Source organism: Haliotis asinina, chromosome 11, assembly GCF_037392515.1.
Source record: "Haliotis asinina isolate JCU_RB_2024 chromosome 11, JCU_Hal_asi_v2, whole genome shotgun sequence".
NCBI classification, from domain to species: Eukaryota; Metazoa; Mollusca; class Gastropoda; order Lepetellida; family Haliotidae; genus Haliotis; species Haliotis asinina.
Genome location: NC_090290.1, coordinates 53,489,512 through 53,503,700, shown reverse-complemented (window position 1 = coordinate 53,503,700; position 14,189 = coordinate 53,489,512). Strand labels below are relative to the sequence as shown.

Sequence of the window (14,189 nt, the reverse complement as noted above, 5' to 3'; positions counted from 1 at the left end):
GAAACAAAGGATCATACTTGTGACACTGTTGCATAGTGAATAACATTGCCATGTAGCAATAGCTGGAGTTGGATTATTGCTTGATGTGGTATTGATTATGCTGATCAAAGCATCCCTGGTTGTGTTTCAGATGGTGACATCAGCACCAAGCAAAGAGTTGTCTACATTGATAAGCCCTTTGCACCTAAGGTGATGACCAGTAGAGAAAAGAACACAATGTATCACAAGTACGCCCTGAAGACATTCATCAGCCAACCAGGCCTTCCTAAGGGACAGCGTCTTGCCGCTCACAACACTCCTGCAACATCCATGAAGGAAGACAAACAGAGCAGGCCTAAATCAACAAATCCTTTTGATGAGGATGTAAACATGGAAGACTTGGAAACATTTGGTTCTTTTGATTTCAGCAAACCTGCCAAGACAGTAGAAACGAAGAATCAGGAATGTTTGGGAGATCTGGAATCATTTGGAATTAAAACTGGAAAGAGACTTAAATCTGAAGCCAAGATAGACAACTGTGAAATGAGTGATAAATCAAAAACAGACATACCCAAACCTTTGGAGTGTAGAAATGATTCCAAAATCAATGCTCACGGACAGATGAGCAAGACGGGAAGTGATAAGGACCAAAGTGGTAGTAAATCAGTTTCTGATGAAGGTTCTGAGAAAAAGCAAACTGACACTCCCAAACTTGACACCAGTGATACCTTAAAGGTGCCAAAGAAAACAACAAGTGTACCCCATGTTCCTATAGTCAGTTCCTCTGGTGGAGATACATCGCAAGATGATTCACTCATGATTGACCTTCCTGAGTCACCCAGTCCATGTCCCCGAACAACAAGGTCAACGAGGTCACAAGCAAAGAAGAAAGAATCTGATTCTAAGTCCTGTCCTGAAGTTGCTGCTGTACCAGTGAGAAGCAGCCCTAGACTTACCAGACAGACTGATCTGAAGGATCTAATCTCAGACAGCACCGATGATGAGAGCGGACTGGTTATTGACTTGGGAGATGAACCTGAATCAGAAAATGAAGCAACCAAGAGAAAGACCAGATCACAAGGTCAGTCTGTGAAGTCAGATGAGTTTCCAGTTCCAAAACGGATTCTCAGGAAACGAAAAACTGAACAGACAAGAACATCTGTTGAGTCAGAGTCAGATAATAGCCCTGACAGATATTCGTCTCGAGTCACGAGGTCAAGGTCAAATTCAGAACCCAAGGCCTGTGATGATCCCGACAGTGCAGAATCTGTGAAAGAGAAGGTCATGAAGACCTTGTCAGCTACTACAACAGAAGACAGTGGTAAAAATGAGCACAGGGAACCAAGGAACACTTCCAGTTTGCTGACTGAAGTTAGTCCCTCTAAGGTTGACACGATTATGATCAAGACTTCCACTGATGACCTCAGTAAGATGCTTGCGACAAAAGAAGGTAGATATATACATGCTTTGAGGAGTTAGATTTAGATCAGTTTTTATATCTCTGGAGTAATATCTATTGATACAAAAAGTTGGGTTTACAAGTTCAAGTTCAACTTTAAGTCTCAGCGCCTCTGTAAATATGTTATTATATTCTTTTGGACATTTTTATTTTTGGTAAGATAGCTAGATCAGTGGCTTACGGTTTGAACCCATCTGTTAACAGGTGCTTTTGATTGCATCTTTTGATTATCGCTGAATTTGGGTAAACTAGTGAAACCAGCAAATTTAGGGTATTCTCTGCATTTGTGGTTTGGGGACAGCACAAATACCTAGCATGTTTCAAATCCTAATTCTATGTATGGACAAAAATGTGAACTGCCTCTTTTCAGAGTGTTATTGATTTTATTTGAATAACAGATAGTACAACAAATATATCAAGTCTTGTGAAAAATAATTGATTCATGTCTTTGTAGATGTTTACACCAGTCATGACTTACATCATAGAGTGTTTTATTTAGTTTTGTAACTACCCTTCGTGTTTCCAATCAGCCAAAGACATGCCCCCTTCTGTCAAGAGACCAGGGAGAAGGAAAAACATGACAGTAGCTGGAGTGTCACCACTGGACACCATCCTTCAGATGCAGGAGAAGATGCTGCCCACAGCACCCCGAGATGCAACTGGTGCATCAGGACAAGACAAGGAGGGTAAGCTTGTGTGGCCATGTCAGTATGACATATTGCTGATTCATGTTCATTCGACACACTTCAAATCTGCAAAGTTTCTGTTGACTTTCACTTTATTGTTTTATAGTTCATGAAGGGATTGATTCAATGATATGTTACTATCACTATTAAGTTGTATAATGGATTTTTACAATAATTCTTTTTGCAATGCTGTACATGTCAGAGAACCTGTCCCAGTTAAGGCAACCAGGGGAACACAACATGTCTTACAATCTATGGAATTTCTCCGGACTCAGCTTGTTGGTTCGAAATTCATGCCATGGAATCCTTAAGGGGCTCACACAGAAGGTAGTTGTGCTGTACATTTACTCTGTGACTGTATGACAATGTTTAATACTGTGTGACACTTGTTTGATATTGTATGACACTGTTTGATACTGTATGACACTGTCAGACACTGTTATCCTGGGGATGTGTTAAATACCATGTAGTTACTCTATGTTCTGGCTGGTAGGTTGAATTCAGGTAGAACATACATAACTTTCTGTGAGATACCCACCTAATAAGATAATGTTATGGAAGCCATAAGACTGGAGGATATATAAAGAATCTCACCCAAGTATCTACTGATATCAAACATATCAACACTAGTTGATAAAATAACTATATCATCATATATAAAATAATTATATCATCACTCGCTGATAAAAGGTATAAATATCCTCAGCAAGCCTCGGATATTTATACCTTTTATCAGCGAGTGATGATATAATTGATGTCGGTAGACACGAGGGTGAGAATCTATTTATCGTCCACAATCACTCTTTCATTAGTTGTCAATGAAAAATGCACAGCCCTGAACACAGCACTGGCATTAGATTTGCAGTGCAAGGATGTCATAGCATTGTGACATCAAGTTCATGACATCACAACACTGTGAGGGTATTGTACAAAATCAACTGTCAAAGCAATATCTCCAAGGAGATATTGTCTGATCTCACACAAGGGATATCTCCTGTGGAACACAGTTTTGCATGTTAATTATCTATAGTCATGTTCAACTCATAAATGCTTGTGATATAAGAGAAGAAAGCACAGCTACAGTATGAAGTCTGATTCCTGCACAGAGCTGCTATAGTCTGAACTGTAGGTACTTTGAACATTATGTGCACGTTACTGTTATGTTTTACACAAAATGTCATAAACGTTTGTAAGATCAATCACCATGGAATGAAATTTTTTTTATTTAGACTAAGTTATATATATATTTTGCAGCCAGGTTTTGTCTGGTGCATGTATGAATTTATGTCAACGTGTACTGGTGCCAATTACATCAACTTCCTTAATTTGAGATCCTTATGTCTAGCTTTGTAAGTTGTATTTAACTGATATAGTCACAACACAATAACCTGACTGTGGGTGTGAAGTATGAGATGTGTGATATATCCACAACACTGTCATAATACAACTCAGTACTGTGGTTGTTTCAGAAAGTACATTATGTCGTGGATGAGGCGCTGAGTCTGATATATGTACAAGGCTATATAAGACTGTGACTATTGCTGCCATATATCTGTGACAGGCCCAGCCAGTGCTGATAGTCCCCAAGCTGGAGTACCAAATGAAGTTCGGAGTGGAGCAGGTGACGATGAGCGAGGTCTCCCGAGACTGGATCTCCTGCTACACCAAACCCAGCACCAAGCTGGTTCGAGGTCAGGATCCAAAACAACCATTCCATGTAACATTTATCCATAGTATCCTGGGGAGGGGGCACTTTGGTTGTTAAGGCAGCTCTTTGTCTTCCAAAGGAATTTACTTGTGTACAGCATGTTAAGATAATTTCCAGAGTCTGTTGCCGTGATACATACACCTGGAAATTGATTAAGCACCACTCCAGTTTTCACAATTTGGTAACTTCGCTGGTCTCATATTGAAGAACATGTTAAAGGTTCAATTGTTTTAGTATTTTTTCTGCATAGTATAGATATAAATGGAAACAAAGATACATTTTGATGGTTTCAGATTGGGTTTTATTCCTTGTTAGAGACAATATTGTAAAAGGTTCAAAACTGCATAGTTATTTCAATATTTCATGTAACCACCATGCACACGGATGACTGCTTCAAGTCATCTCCTCATTCCCTGGATCTTTGAATCTGACATTGAGGGAGCCTGGCCCATTCTTCATGCAGTACAGTTTGCAGTTCACATAAAGGTTTTTGAGAGGCATTTAGAAGTCAGTATTCTGATATATGACAAAGTGTTATGGATGTCAACTTTTCTTGGCTATTCCCTGCCCCTTCGTAAGGTGAGTGACAAAGGGGCAAGGAATAGCGCAGAAACGTTGTGAAAACAATAAAGAAGAAGTTGACATCCATAACATTTTGTCGTATATCAGTTCTCATAAAGTTTGTACAGGACGGTATCTTTCTCGAACTGAACAGCCTAAGATATCCCAAATATGCTCTATCGGATTGAGATCAAGACTTCTGGCAGGCCAGGGAATTGTCTCTCTAGCGTTTCGACGTAAAAATTCAATGATGGCTTGTGCTTTGTGTGGGGTCACACGTTATCATCCATGAAAATTAGACGGTCTGCCAACACCTGATTGTCAAATTGTGGAACAACACTTCTTTGATATCGACACGTACTTGATATCAAAGTACGTTTAAATTCCCTTGCACTGTGACCAAATCAAGTTGTAGTCATGGGAGACACCACTCCATACCATGACTGAACCTCTACCGCATGGCATGGTCTCTGCAATGTTTCATTCTGTCATTGCCATGTTTAATTGTCTCCAGACCTGTAAACGGTGGTCAAGGCCATTGTAAACTAGCTGCACAATGGTTCATGGTCAACATGGGACATCTGATAGGTGTTCTTGCCCTGTATTCCGCTGCCTGTTTCTGATGGTTCTTGAAGATGTCGTCTTACCCTGTAACCACAGTGTTTTTATGACAGTGCCATTCACAAACAGATGTCGTCTTACCCTGTAACCACAGTGTTTTTATGACAGTGCCATTCACAAACAGATGTCGTCTTACCCTGTAACCACAGTGTTTTTATGACAGTGCCATTCACAAACAGATGTCGTCTTACCCTGTAACCACAGTGTTTTTATGACAGTGCCATTCACAAACAGATGTCGTCTTACCCTGTAACCACAGTGTTTTTATGACAGTGCCATTCACAAACAGATGTCGCTGTACAAGGCACAGCAACGCTGCATCTTCAGGTCTGGTGGTTTTGCACAGTTGTCACAATGTGGTCTGTCTCTGACATCATTAGTTATTTCAAATTTCTGCGCTAGTCATGAGACAAGTTGATGATGTCGATTGATTTGAGGTCTAATTTCTCTACAACTTAACCGAGCATTTCTGATACCAATAATTTGCCATCTCAAGTTTTCTGGCACCCTACGACGAGCCATAACCGTTATTATTGAGACACTCTATGACAAGACAATTACACTCAAACTCAGTGACAAATACTTGATTTTAAGCTGAGTGAGGGTTGCTTGTTTCACCTACATTCTGTGCAACACCAAACCAGCAAAACTCCTTAACTTGTACAGTAAGGTGTTCACAAACAGTCATATTTTATGTGTGAAGTATCATTTGAATTTTTCCTGTGAAACATTTTTTATGTCACTTTGAATTTGATGGCGCTTAATTAGTTTCCAGGTGTATACATGGAATATTGCCAAAGGAGGCAGAGAGTCAGACACACAGACACAGACAGATACACACACACTCAGAGGACAGAAAACACACATACACTCAGAGAGACAGACAACACAAACACACACACACAGACACAGACACCACACACACACACTCAGAGACAGACAACACACACAAACTCATAAAGTCAGACCACACTCACAGAAACAGACACCACGCACACATACATGCTGAAAGAGACAGACACTACACACACATACACACACACTCAGACACCACACACACACACTCAGAAATCACATATGTATACACACTCAGAGAGACAGGCACCACACACACACACTCAGAAAAACAAACAACACACACATATACACACTCAGCGAGACAGACAGCACACATACACACACAGACACAAAGACAGACACCACACACACCCACACATAGACAGACAACACAGACACATACGCACACTCCCAAAGAGACAGACAACACACACACTTAGACACACTACACACACACTCAGAGATACAGACACCACGCACACACACACACTCAGAGAAACAACACATACATACACACACTCAAAAAGTGAGACCACGCACACACTCACAGAGACGGACACTACATACATACACACACTGAGAGAGAGACAGACACCATACACACACACACACACTCACACACACACTCGGAAATCGCACCACACTCACAGAGCCAAGCAACACGCACATATACACACTCAGAGAGGCAGACAACACACATACACACACAGAGACAGACACCACACACACTCACTCAGACAGACAACACAGACATGTACACACACACACACACACTTAGAAAGACACACATTCAACCACATACACACGCACACACACACTCAGAAAGACAAACAACACACACATACACTCACTCAGACAGTACACTCATACACACACTCAGACAGGCAACACACATATACGCATAGAGCCTGACACCACACACACACTCAGAATGACAAAAAACACATTTAGAAAGACTCACCAAACACACAGTCAGAGAGACAGACATAACACACACACAGACACCACACACACACACACACACACTCAGAGAGACAGACACTGCACACACACATACACAGACAGACAACACACACTCAGAGTGACAGACATACACGACACACGCACACACTCAGAAAAACAAACTACACACATACATGCACTCAGGGAGACAGACAACACAGACACATACACACACTCTCAGAGAGACAGACAACACACACACACTCAATGGCAGACAGATAAGACCCACACTCAGAAAGACAAACAACACACACATACACACTCTCAGAGAGACAGACACCACATAGACACAGAGACAGACACCACAAACACACACACAAACATACAAAGAAAAACAACACACACATACACACTCAGAGAGACCGACAACACACACAGAGATGCAAACTAAAGGTTCAGAGAACACAACTCACTCAATTGGTTTTTAAGTTAAAAACTTTGGACTAATATAACTAAAACAATGTATTGTGCAGTTTTAATCCTACACATAGTCTCACATCTGTAGCTCAGTTAATGATTCATCTCCACAAGACTGGAAGCTGTCAACATTTGAAGCATTACTTGTGGGGATAATGAAACTTACTGTGTAATATTTTCACTTTGCGTAGGTCGAATTAACGCATTTACGTCAGAGCTGGTGAAGATAGATGAACTGGAGCTCAACTCAATCGTCAATCCATCCCTGCCTTTTGTGTGAGTGTGCAGGATAAATTGGTTTATTGACAGTGCATATATTGATTGGGTTTGTTTTTTTTGTTAAAAAGGGTGAAATTGCAAAACATTTTTAGGACCAGTGGCAGAGTGAATGAAACTAGGATAACATGGGGTTTTTTTATATATTGTTGCAATGACATATCGGTGATGATTATACGTAACCATGACAATTTGGGTTAGAACTGATCTTCAGCAACCCATGCTTGTCATAGAATGTGACGTACAGGATCGGAAGGATACATGTCCAGTGAGCAATCTCAGTTGCAGTAATGAATGACCCATCATGTAAATCACTGGATAGTCTTATCTAGACTTAGTAATGTACAAAGATGCCATATAGTTGAAAAATTGCTGTATACCTGCTGGATAGATGTATTACCGAAAAGCCTGATCAATAGATGGAGAAAAAATTCAAAAAGGACATGTCAGATTCTTTTTAGTTTTGAATAAGTAACAGTGTTACTAACAGTAATGTACAGTGATGTTGATGGAGCTCTTCCCATTGAGGATGAACTTACAGTGATGTACATGTAAGTTTGCATATGTAAATAATGTTGTTTTGGTTAGGATTATGAAAGGACATTCAGAAAGTTGTCAAAGGTGGGATTACACTTTCTTATTAAAGTACAAATTCTAGTACTTTTTTGTGGCCGACCGTGTGCTGGCGATAGGTGCCTGACTCTGAGGGTGTGGGTTTGAATCCCAGATGGGACTCAACTCAGAAAAGTACTAGAATTTTTACTTTACTAAGAAAGTGAAATCCCAAATATAACACATGTCATTTTGGTTGTTGATTTTTTAAACTTTAATTTTGTGGAGTTGGTTGACCGACCCACTACACTTAAGTGTGGTTTCAGTGATAAAGAGACCCCATGTATTGTTATATTTATCAAGGATCTGCTCTAAATATTGTTTAAGTTAAGACAGATATTCCATGTCTGTTGGAAGTAATGTTAAATGTTGAATGTCTGAACCTGTCTCACAGTCTGGTCTCACTAGTATGTAGCATGCTGCTGATACAGACAGTCTTCTTTGCCTCACTCATTCACTTGTATGATCCTCAAAGTTCTGTTGTATTTTCAGACCGAGCAATGCACTTGCCTCATTACACAGTCTTTTCCTCAACCTCACAGAGTGAGTATATGCGTGATGGTTTACTGTTTCAACCACTGTGGTAATTCAAGGCTAGTGTAGGTCCCTAGCCGGGCACAACAAGGTGTTTCCCTGTTATAATTCAGTTATCAAAACAGCTACAGAGACTCATGCTCTTTATGTTTCTAACTCTTATTTTTTCTCTGAATTGTATGCTAAACAACACAAGTTGTAAACTGATTGTGATCTACAATTATGTTGTCAGGCTTCCTGTAGGCCAGTATCTGCTGAGTCATTCAAAGGGAGACAACTTCTGTCAGCTTCAGAAGCAGACAGATAACAAACGGTGAGTTGGTGATTAATAGTGGCATGAAGTGTAGGTGAAATATTTAAACATACATTTAAATACACCTGAAATCTTTAAATCAACATTTAATTATTTTTGTCAAGCTCCTGATTATATGAATTTTCATAAGATCATGCTTATAAGTAACACAGTGTGATTATGAATTTGTCTCAGAATTTGTTGAACATAATTTGTTACTAACATAATAGTGCATCTGATAAAGTTATATATGTATGTATGTAATGTCATGGTAATGTGAAGTATCATCTTCAATCACTGGATTGTCTGGTTAATACTTGACTATTTACAAGTTGTTGTTAAACAGCTAGAATTTTACTGAGTGATGCCCGACTCCATATGGTCTCTCCTGATACTGAAAACATCAGACAAACAAAATTATTAATGTGATTTTCAATGTCATTTTTCCCTTCAGGGGATCATATGACCTCAAATTCAGCTATATGGGTTTCGGACAGAGTGTTGCCCAGAAGACCGAGTCAAGTGTACCCTGGATCCCCATTGACCCCACAGTGCTCCTCCCTGCTCACCGAAAACAGGGAAGGATTCCCTGCACATTTGAACCATCAGGTAGGCTTCACATTGCTAGACTAGTGGAACAGTTGTAGCAAACCTGAACCAATCACAGAACAGTGTGTTTGTGATACTGCTTTTTTTGTATGGTTGGAAGAGCTGGACTGAGCTAGAATTGTCAGTGATCAGTTTTCAAATTGGACCTTGTACCCTGATACTATACTGCCCTGTGACAGTCATCCAAACAGCATCAATACTACAGTTTAAATTTCTTTAAAACATGTATAGTTTATAAGTTCTGATGGCCGAATCTCGAAAATCTCACGCTATCACAATGTTCTAGTCAACATGCACTGTTGAAGGTATGCTTGTAGTCTGTAGTGGTTATATTTTGCCAAGACTGAAGTTTTCAAATGATAGTGGTAAAGAATTGATGCCAAATCCTTTGAGAAAGCTTTCAAAGATAGGCTCATGGACCCTTTCATTCTTTATTTAGGGCAATCAGAGTTCACTTAGCATGTGCTTCTGTGGAAGCAAATGAGGCATTGCTCAGAATAGTCTATCAATGTCAGATTGCAATACAACCATGAAACTTGAGCCACCACTCATCAGGAGATAAACTGCTCGTTTGATCCTGTTAGTTTTCTCTTGATGGATCTGAAAAACAAACCGCACAAACACTCTGTCCTCTCATTACAGACATGTTTCCAGCAAGAGCATGTTTATGTGATATCAGTTGCTAGTTATTCTGTCTATATGAGATAAGTAGGTGCTTGGTGTATACACAGTCACCCTGACCCGAACTTGTTCCTTCATTCATGGGGGAATTCGTCTGGTAAAAATCAGTGGTGGTAGACAGTCATTTCCTGTACTGAGATAGCAGGTCTCCTGACCTGCTTCTTGCAGAAGTTCTAGACAGGACTAATTCTTACATTGTTCATCTGAAGCATTAATGTCGGAAGGTGAGATCAGGTTAAATGGCGTGAAACATAGTGTTATCTCAGGTAGCAAGGAGAGAATGAGAGAGAGAGAGAGTGTGTGTGTGTGTGTGAGAAAGAGAGAGAGAGAGATCGTTCCTGTGTTTCTTCAGTTTCTAGTTCAGTTACATACAATGATGCAGATTAGCACTGACAAACACAGTAGCATAAAAGATAAATTATGATTCCCGAATGTTAATAAAGAAAAACAAAAACTGGAAAGACCCCTGTTTCGAAAAAAAAGGATAATTTACTGAAGGCCACAAGGGCCTGCAAATATTTGAAACTGTTCACCTGATATATCGGGTGAACCATTTCACAAAAAGTGCACTGCAATTTGTCATGTGGTAAAGTTAGAATTGCAATATATCAAGGTTAACCGGTATTATCGTCCCATCCTATTTCACATATTCCCCAGTTTGATATTGTTTGAAGACACATGGAACATCACTCCTCTATATTAATAATCATTTGGCCCTACAGTCTGTTTGGTACTATTTGAACCAGTGTGAATGCCTTGTGGTAGAATCCTAGTCCCTTTTACATGTTCTGCACTGTGTGTCATGTGTGCCATAAGCTCACAGACTCACAGCAAGGATAGACATAGCTAGGTCACAACAATCAAAATCTTACCCTGATGTGCATCATATACACTGGAGAGGAATTCATATGTGCATCCCATTAATAATAAAGATTTGTAAGGAATTTAGAGCAAGGCTATGTTAGGCAATTTCTGACATATTTATATGGTGGTATTTTTTTCCATATTTAACCGGCATATTTGTACACAATCAGAAATAAAAGGGTAATAATGATGTTTTATTCTGTGCAGATAAGAAGCTTATCTGGAGCTAAGAACAGATGTGCAATACCCAAAAGGATAATCAACAAGCTGTTGGGGATATGGTTTAGCTACAAACAAGAATGTATCAAGGTTATTGCACTACATCTTTCTGCCTTTATGAGTCATGATGTAACAGAGCATGATCATATTTCAGATTACATCCCACAAAAACAGAGGAAGATGATGAATGCCAAGAACAAGAACAAAAAGGGCCAGAAGAAAAAAAAGGGAAAGGGGAGGCAAGCTCTTCAGAAAAGATGATAAGGCTATCTGGGATTTCCACATGGTCATTATGCATGATTTATTGTCTCCTGAAGATGATATTCATTGTGAAAGTTTTTGTGAGAAACATTTCCTGCAAAGCCAGGCAAATATATGACGCAGTTGTATAAGGTGCTCAGGGGAAGAGTTGTGTGCCTTTGATGTGCCAGAAACCTAGGAACATGGGTTCAAACCTTGAATATGTATATTTTATTATTATAGGATATTCATGTAGCACACATGCAACTAGTGCTTAATCAAAGCACTAGTATTGGTTTCCCTTGATCTTTGGATGTAAATCTCAGCATCACACAGTATTATCAATCTCAACTTCCTGGACAGTATACAACTTTTGCTGCCACTAGGTACACTGACTTTATTGTGGCTCTCTCATGCTAACGAGGTACCCAATTCACAGCTGGGTGGACTGGGACACACAGTCATAGTACTTTGTCCACGTTTACTGCACGTTGTACCCACAACTAGGTGTTTGCAAGTATTTGTGTGCCCACAATCTTGTCATCTACCAACACGAATTCGTGGGTTCTTTTAAGTGCACAGGGTTGCGCACTGTACACTAGTAATTGTGACAACCCTGAAAGAGTCTGCACACAAAGTTGACGCCAAAGTTTTTACACCCGGTCATAGATGGGCTCGATGCCCACACCTTATCCTCGCTGGATCACTAGCCTGAGACTTTAGCCAGCTTGCCTACCGCACCTCATGCGTTCATGTGCCTCCTGGTGGTTTCACTGAGGACTTGCATCATGTCAAACTTTTCACAGATCATCCTTAGGCACTGTGATGTAATTCTGTTGAAAACAGCTTCAAACCATTGGTTTATTACATTACAGGAGAATATTGTTCACCACATACCTATTAACGAAAATGACTCAAGTGGTTTGTATCATGTGTTACTGATATTTGTGAACAGATAAATGTGTTTTGTTTGCTGAATGCGAGTTCCTAATGTCATGTGATTGTAGTTTGTGAAGAGTGTGGTTTGGACAAGGATAACCTCCGTATAATTTTAAGTGATGGTAGAATGTAAACATTTGGGTTTGGACAAGGAAAATCGCCCAGTAATGTTATGCGATGTTCAACACACACTTACGGGACCAGCAAAACCTCCTACTGCAACCCAACAGAATTGAAGTTTTTCTAAATATGCTTTTTGCAAATATGGCTAGCTATTCTCGAAACGTTCGTGGCCCTACGAACTTCTTAAGCCCATTCTTAACACATTGGCTACGATCAAAGTTAAGAATGCCATGCTTCGTAAGTATAATCTTAAGAGAAATCACTTTTGTATGTCTGATTGACATATTGGCAGTATTTTACAGTAGTGTATTTTTAAAAAAAGTCAAATGGTAGGAAAAAAGAACTGACAAAGTAGTTTATGTCAGTTTGCACCAGAAAACTGTATTTATAGGAGCAGGAATGTCAAAACTATCTGGGGGACTCATAATGCTATGTCAGAATAATAACATATCTAGAGTTAGATAGATGGCCTGGAATCTGTAGTAGTTGTAGATCATCACGCTCAAATCTGGTCAGTTCTCAGGATTGCAGTAACTGGTTTGTCTGGTCCAGGCGTTTTTCAAAGCCGGTAATAATGCATCGTTAGAATGTAGCGTGAAGAATTATCAGTGGCTGGAATAGTAATTATACTATGCTAAAACACGTCACCAGTATAGCACTGCTGATGTTTTATCCATAATACGTTAAGTGTTTCAAAGTCTTGGGTATCCAATCGTGAAATCAATAAGATCTATAAAACCGTTTTCTAATCAAGAAATCTCAGCTAAAATTAGAACCCATTGTACGACTAACCATTGAAAGGGGATAAAGACTTGTCTGAGATGCTCTGTGAGTGCTGACAAAGACGTTACGTGACAAGTCGTTCGTCTACAAATCTTAAAGTGAATTTCATCTTTGGCTACCGAGGGGATCAGGAATTAGAGCAGGTGCTTGATTGCCCATGTTTGTTACAGATGATTAAATGGGTCTGGCAGGACAGACGACTTACTTGGTGAGATCAATAACTTGCTTAGTTGTTTACCTCTCGCATGTATACAGCTAGAACATTTTTGACTGCGGCAGAAAACAACTATAAATATAAAAGCTCTCGGAACCGTTACTTTGCTATCCCGTCTTCAGAACCATTTATCTTACTCGGCTTTCAGTCCTTAAGAGACTTTTCCTCCAGGTTGGGGTCTGTTGTTGACCTTTCGCAAATCGCAATCGACCAAAAGACGAACATTCTGTATATCGGAGACCTGTTTCTTTCCCTTTTGGGTATTATTGTCTTTGTAACAGCATTAGAAGTGATTGATTTGATTGTTTGTGTTTCTAAATGAACAGTCCGCAAACAACTTCAGATGTTGATCTTGTTGCAGTATTGATAATTGTGGATCAGGTTTAACCTAGAACGCCGCCCCTATACGTCAAGCCGGAAGAGATTTATGGCTCAGACTCGGAAATAGGAATTGAGGCTGTAGTAATATTTGCTTTGTCTTATACTGTGTTGGCATAAATGTGTTGTGTATAAAGCTTCGGCTTGGAGAACGG

General features: G+C 39.8%; 1 protein-coding gene across 1 annotated transcript in view; it reads left to right on the top strand.

Annotated features, from left to right (window-relative positions):
• LOC137256060 (little elongation complex subunit 2-like) overlaps window positions 1-12,575 on the top strand; it is a 39,462-nt gene extending 26,887 nt beyond the window's left edge. Inside the window, exons 8-16 of the mRNA XM_067793742.1 lie at window positions 131-1,429; window positions 1,969-2,124; window positions 2,327-2,451; window positions 3,686-3,815; window positions 7,462-7,546; window positions 8,651-8,701; window positions 8,925-9,005; window positions 9,439-9,593; window positions 11,512-12,575. Coding sequence (XP_067649843.1) covers window positions 131-1,429; window positions 1,969-2,124; window positions 2,327-2,451; window positions 3,686-3,815; window positions 7,462-7,546; window positions 8,651-8,701; window positions 8,925-9,005; window positions 9,439-9,593; window positions 11,512-11,618 — 2,189 coding nt within the window. The 3' untranslated portion in view covers window positions 11,619-12,575. The remainder of the gene's footprint in view (window positions 1-130; window positions 1,430-1,968; window positions 2,125-2,326; window positions 2,452-3,685; window positions 3,816-7,461; window positions 7,547-8,650; window positions 8,702-8,924; window positions 9,006-9,438; window positions 9,594-11,511) is intronic.
• The last annotated feature ends 1,614 nt before the right edge of the window (window positions 12,576-14,189 follow it).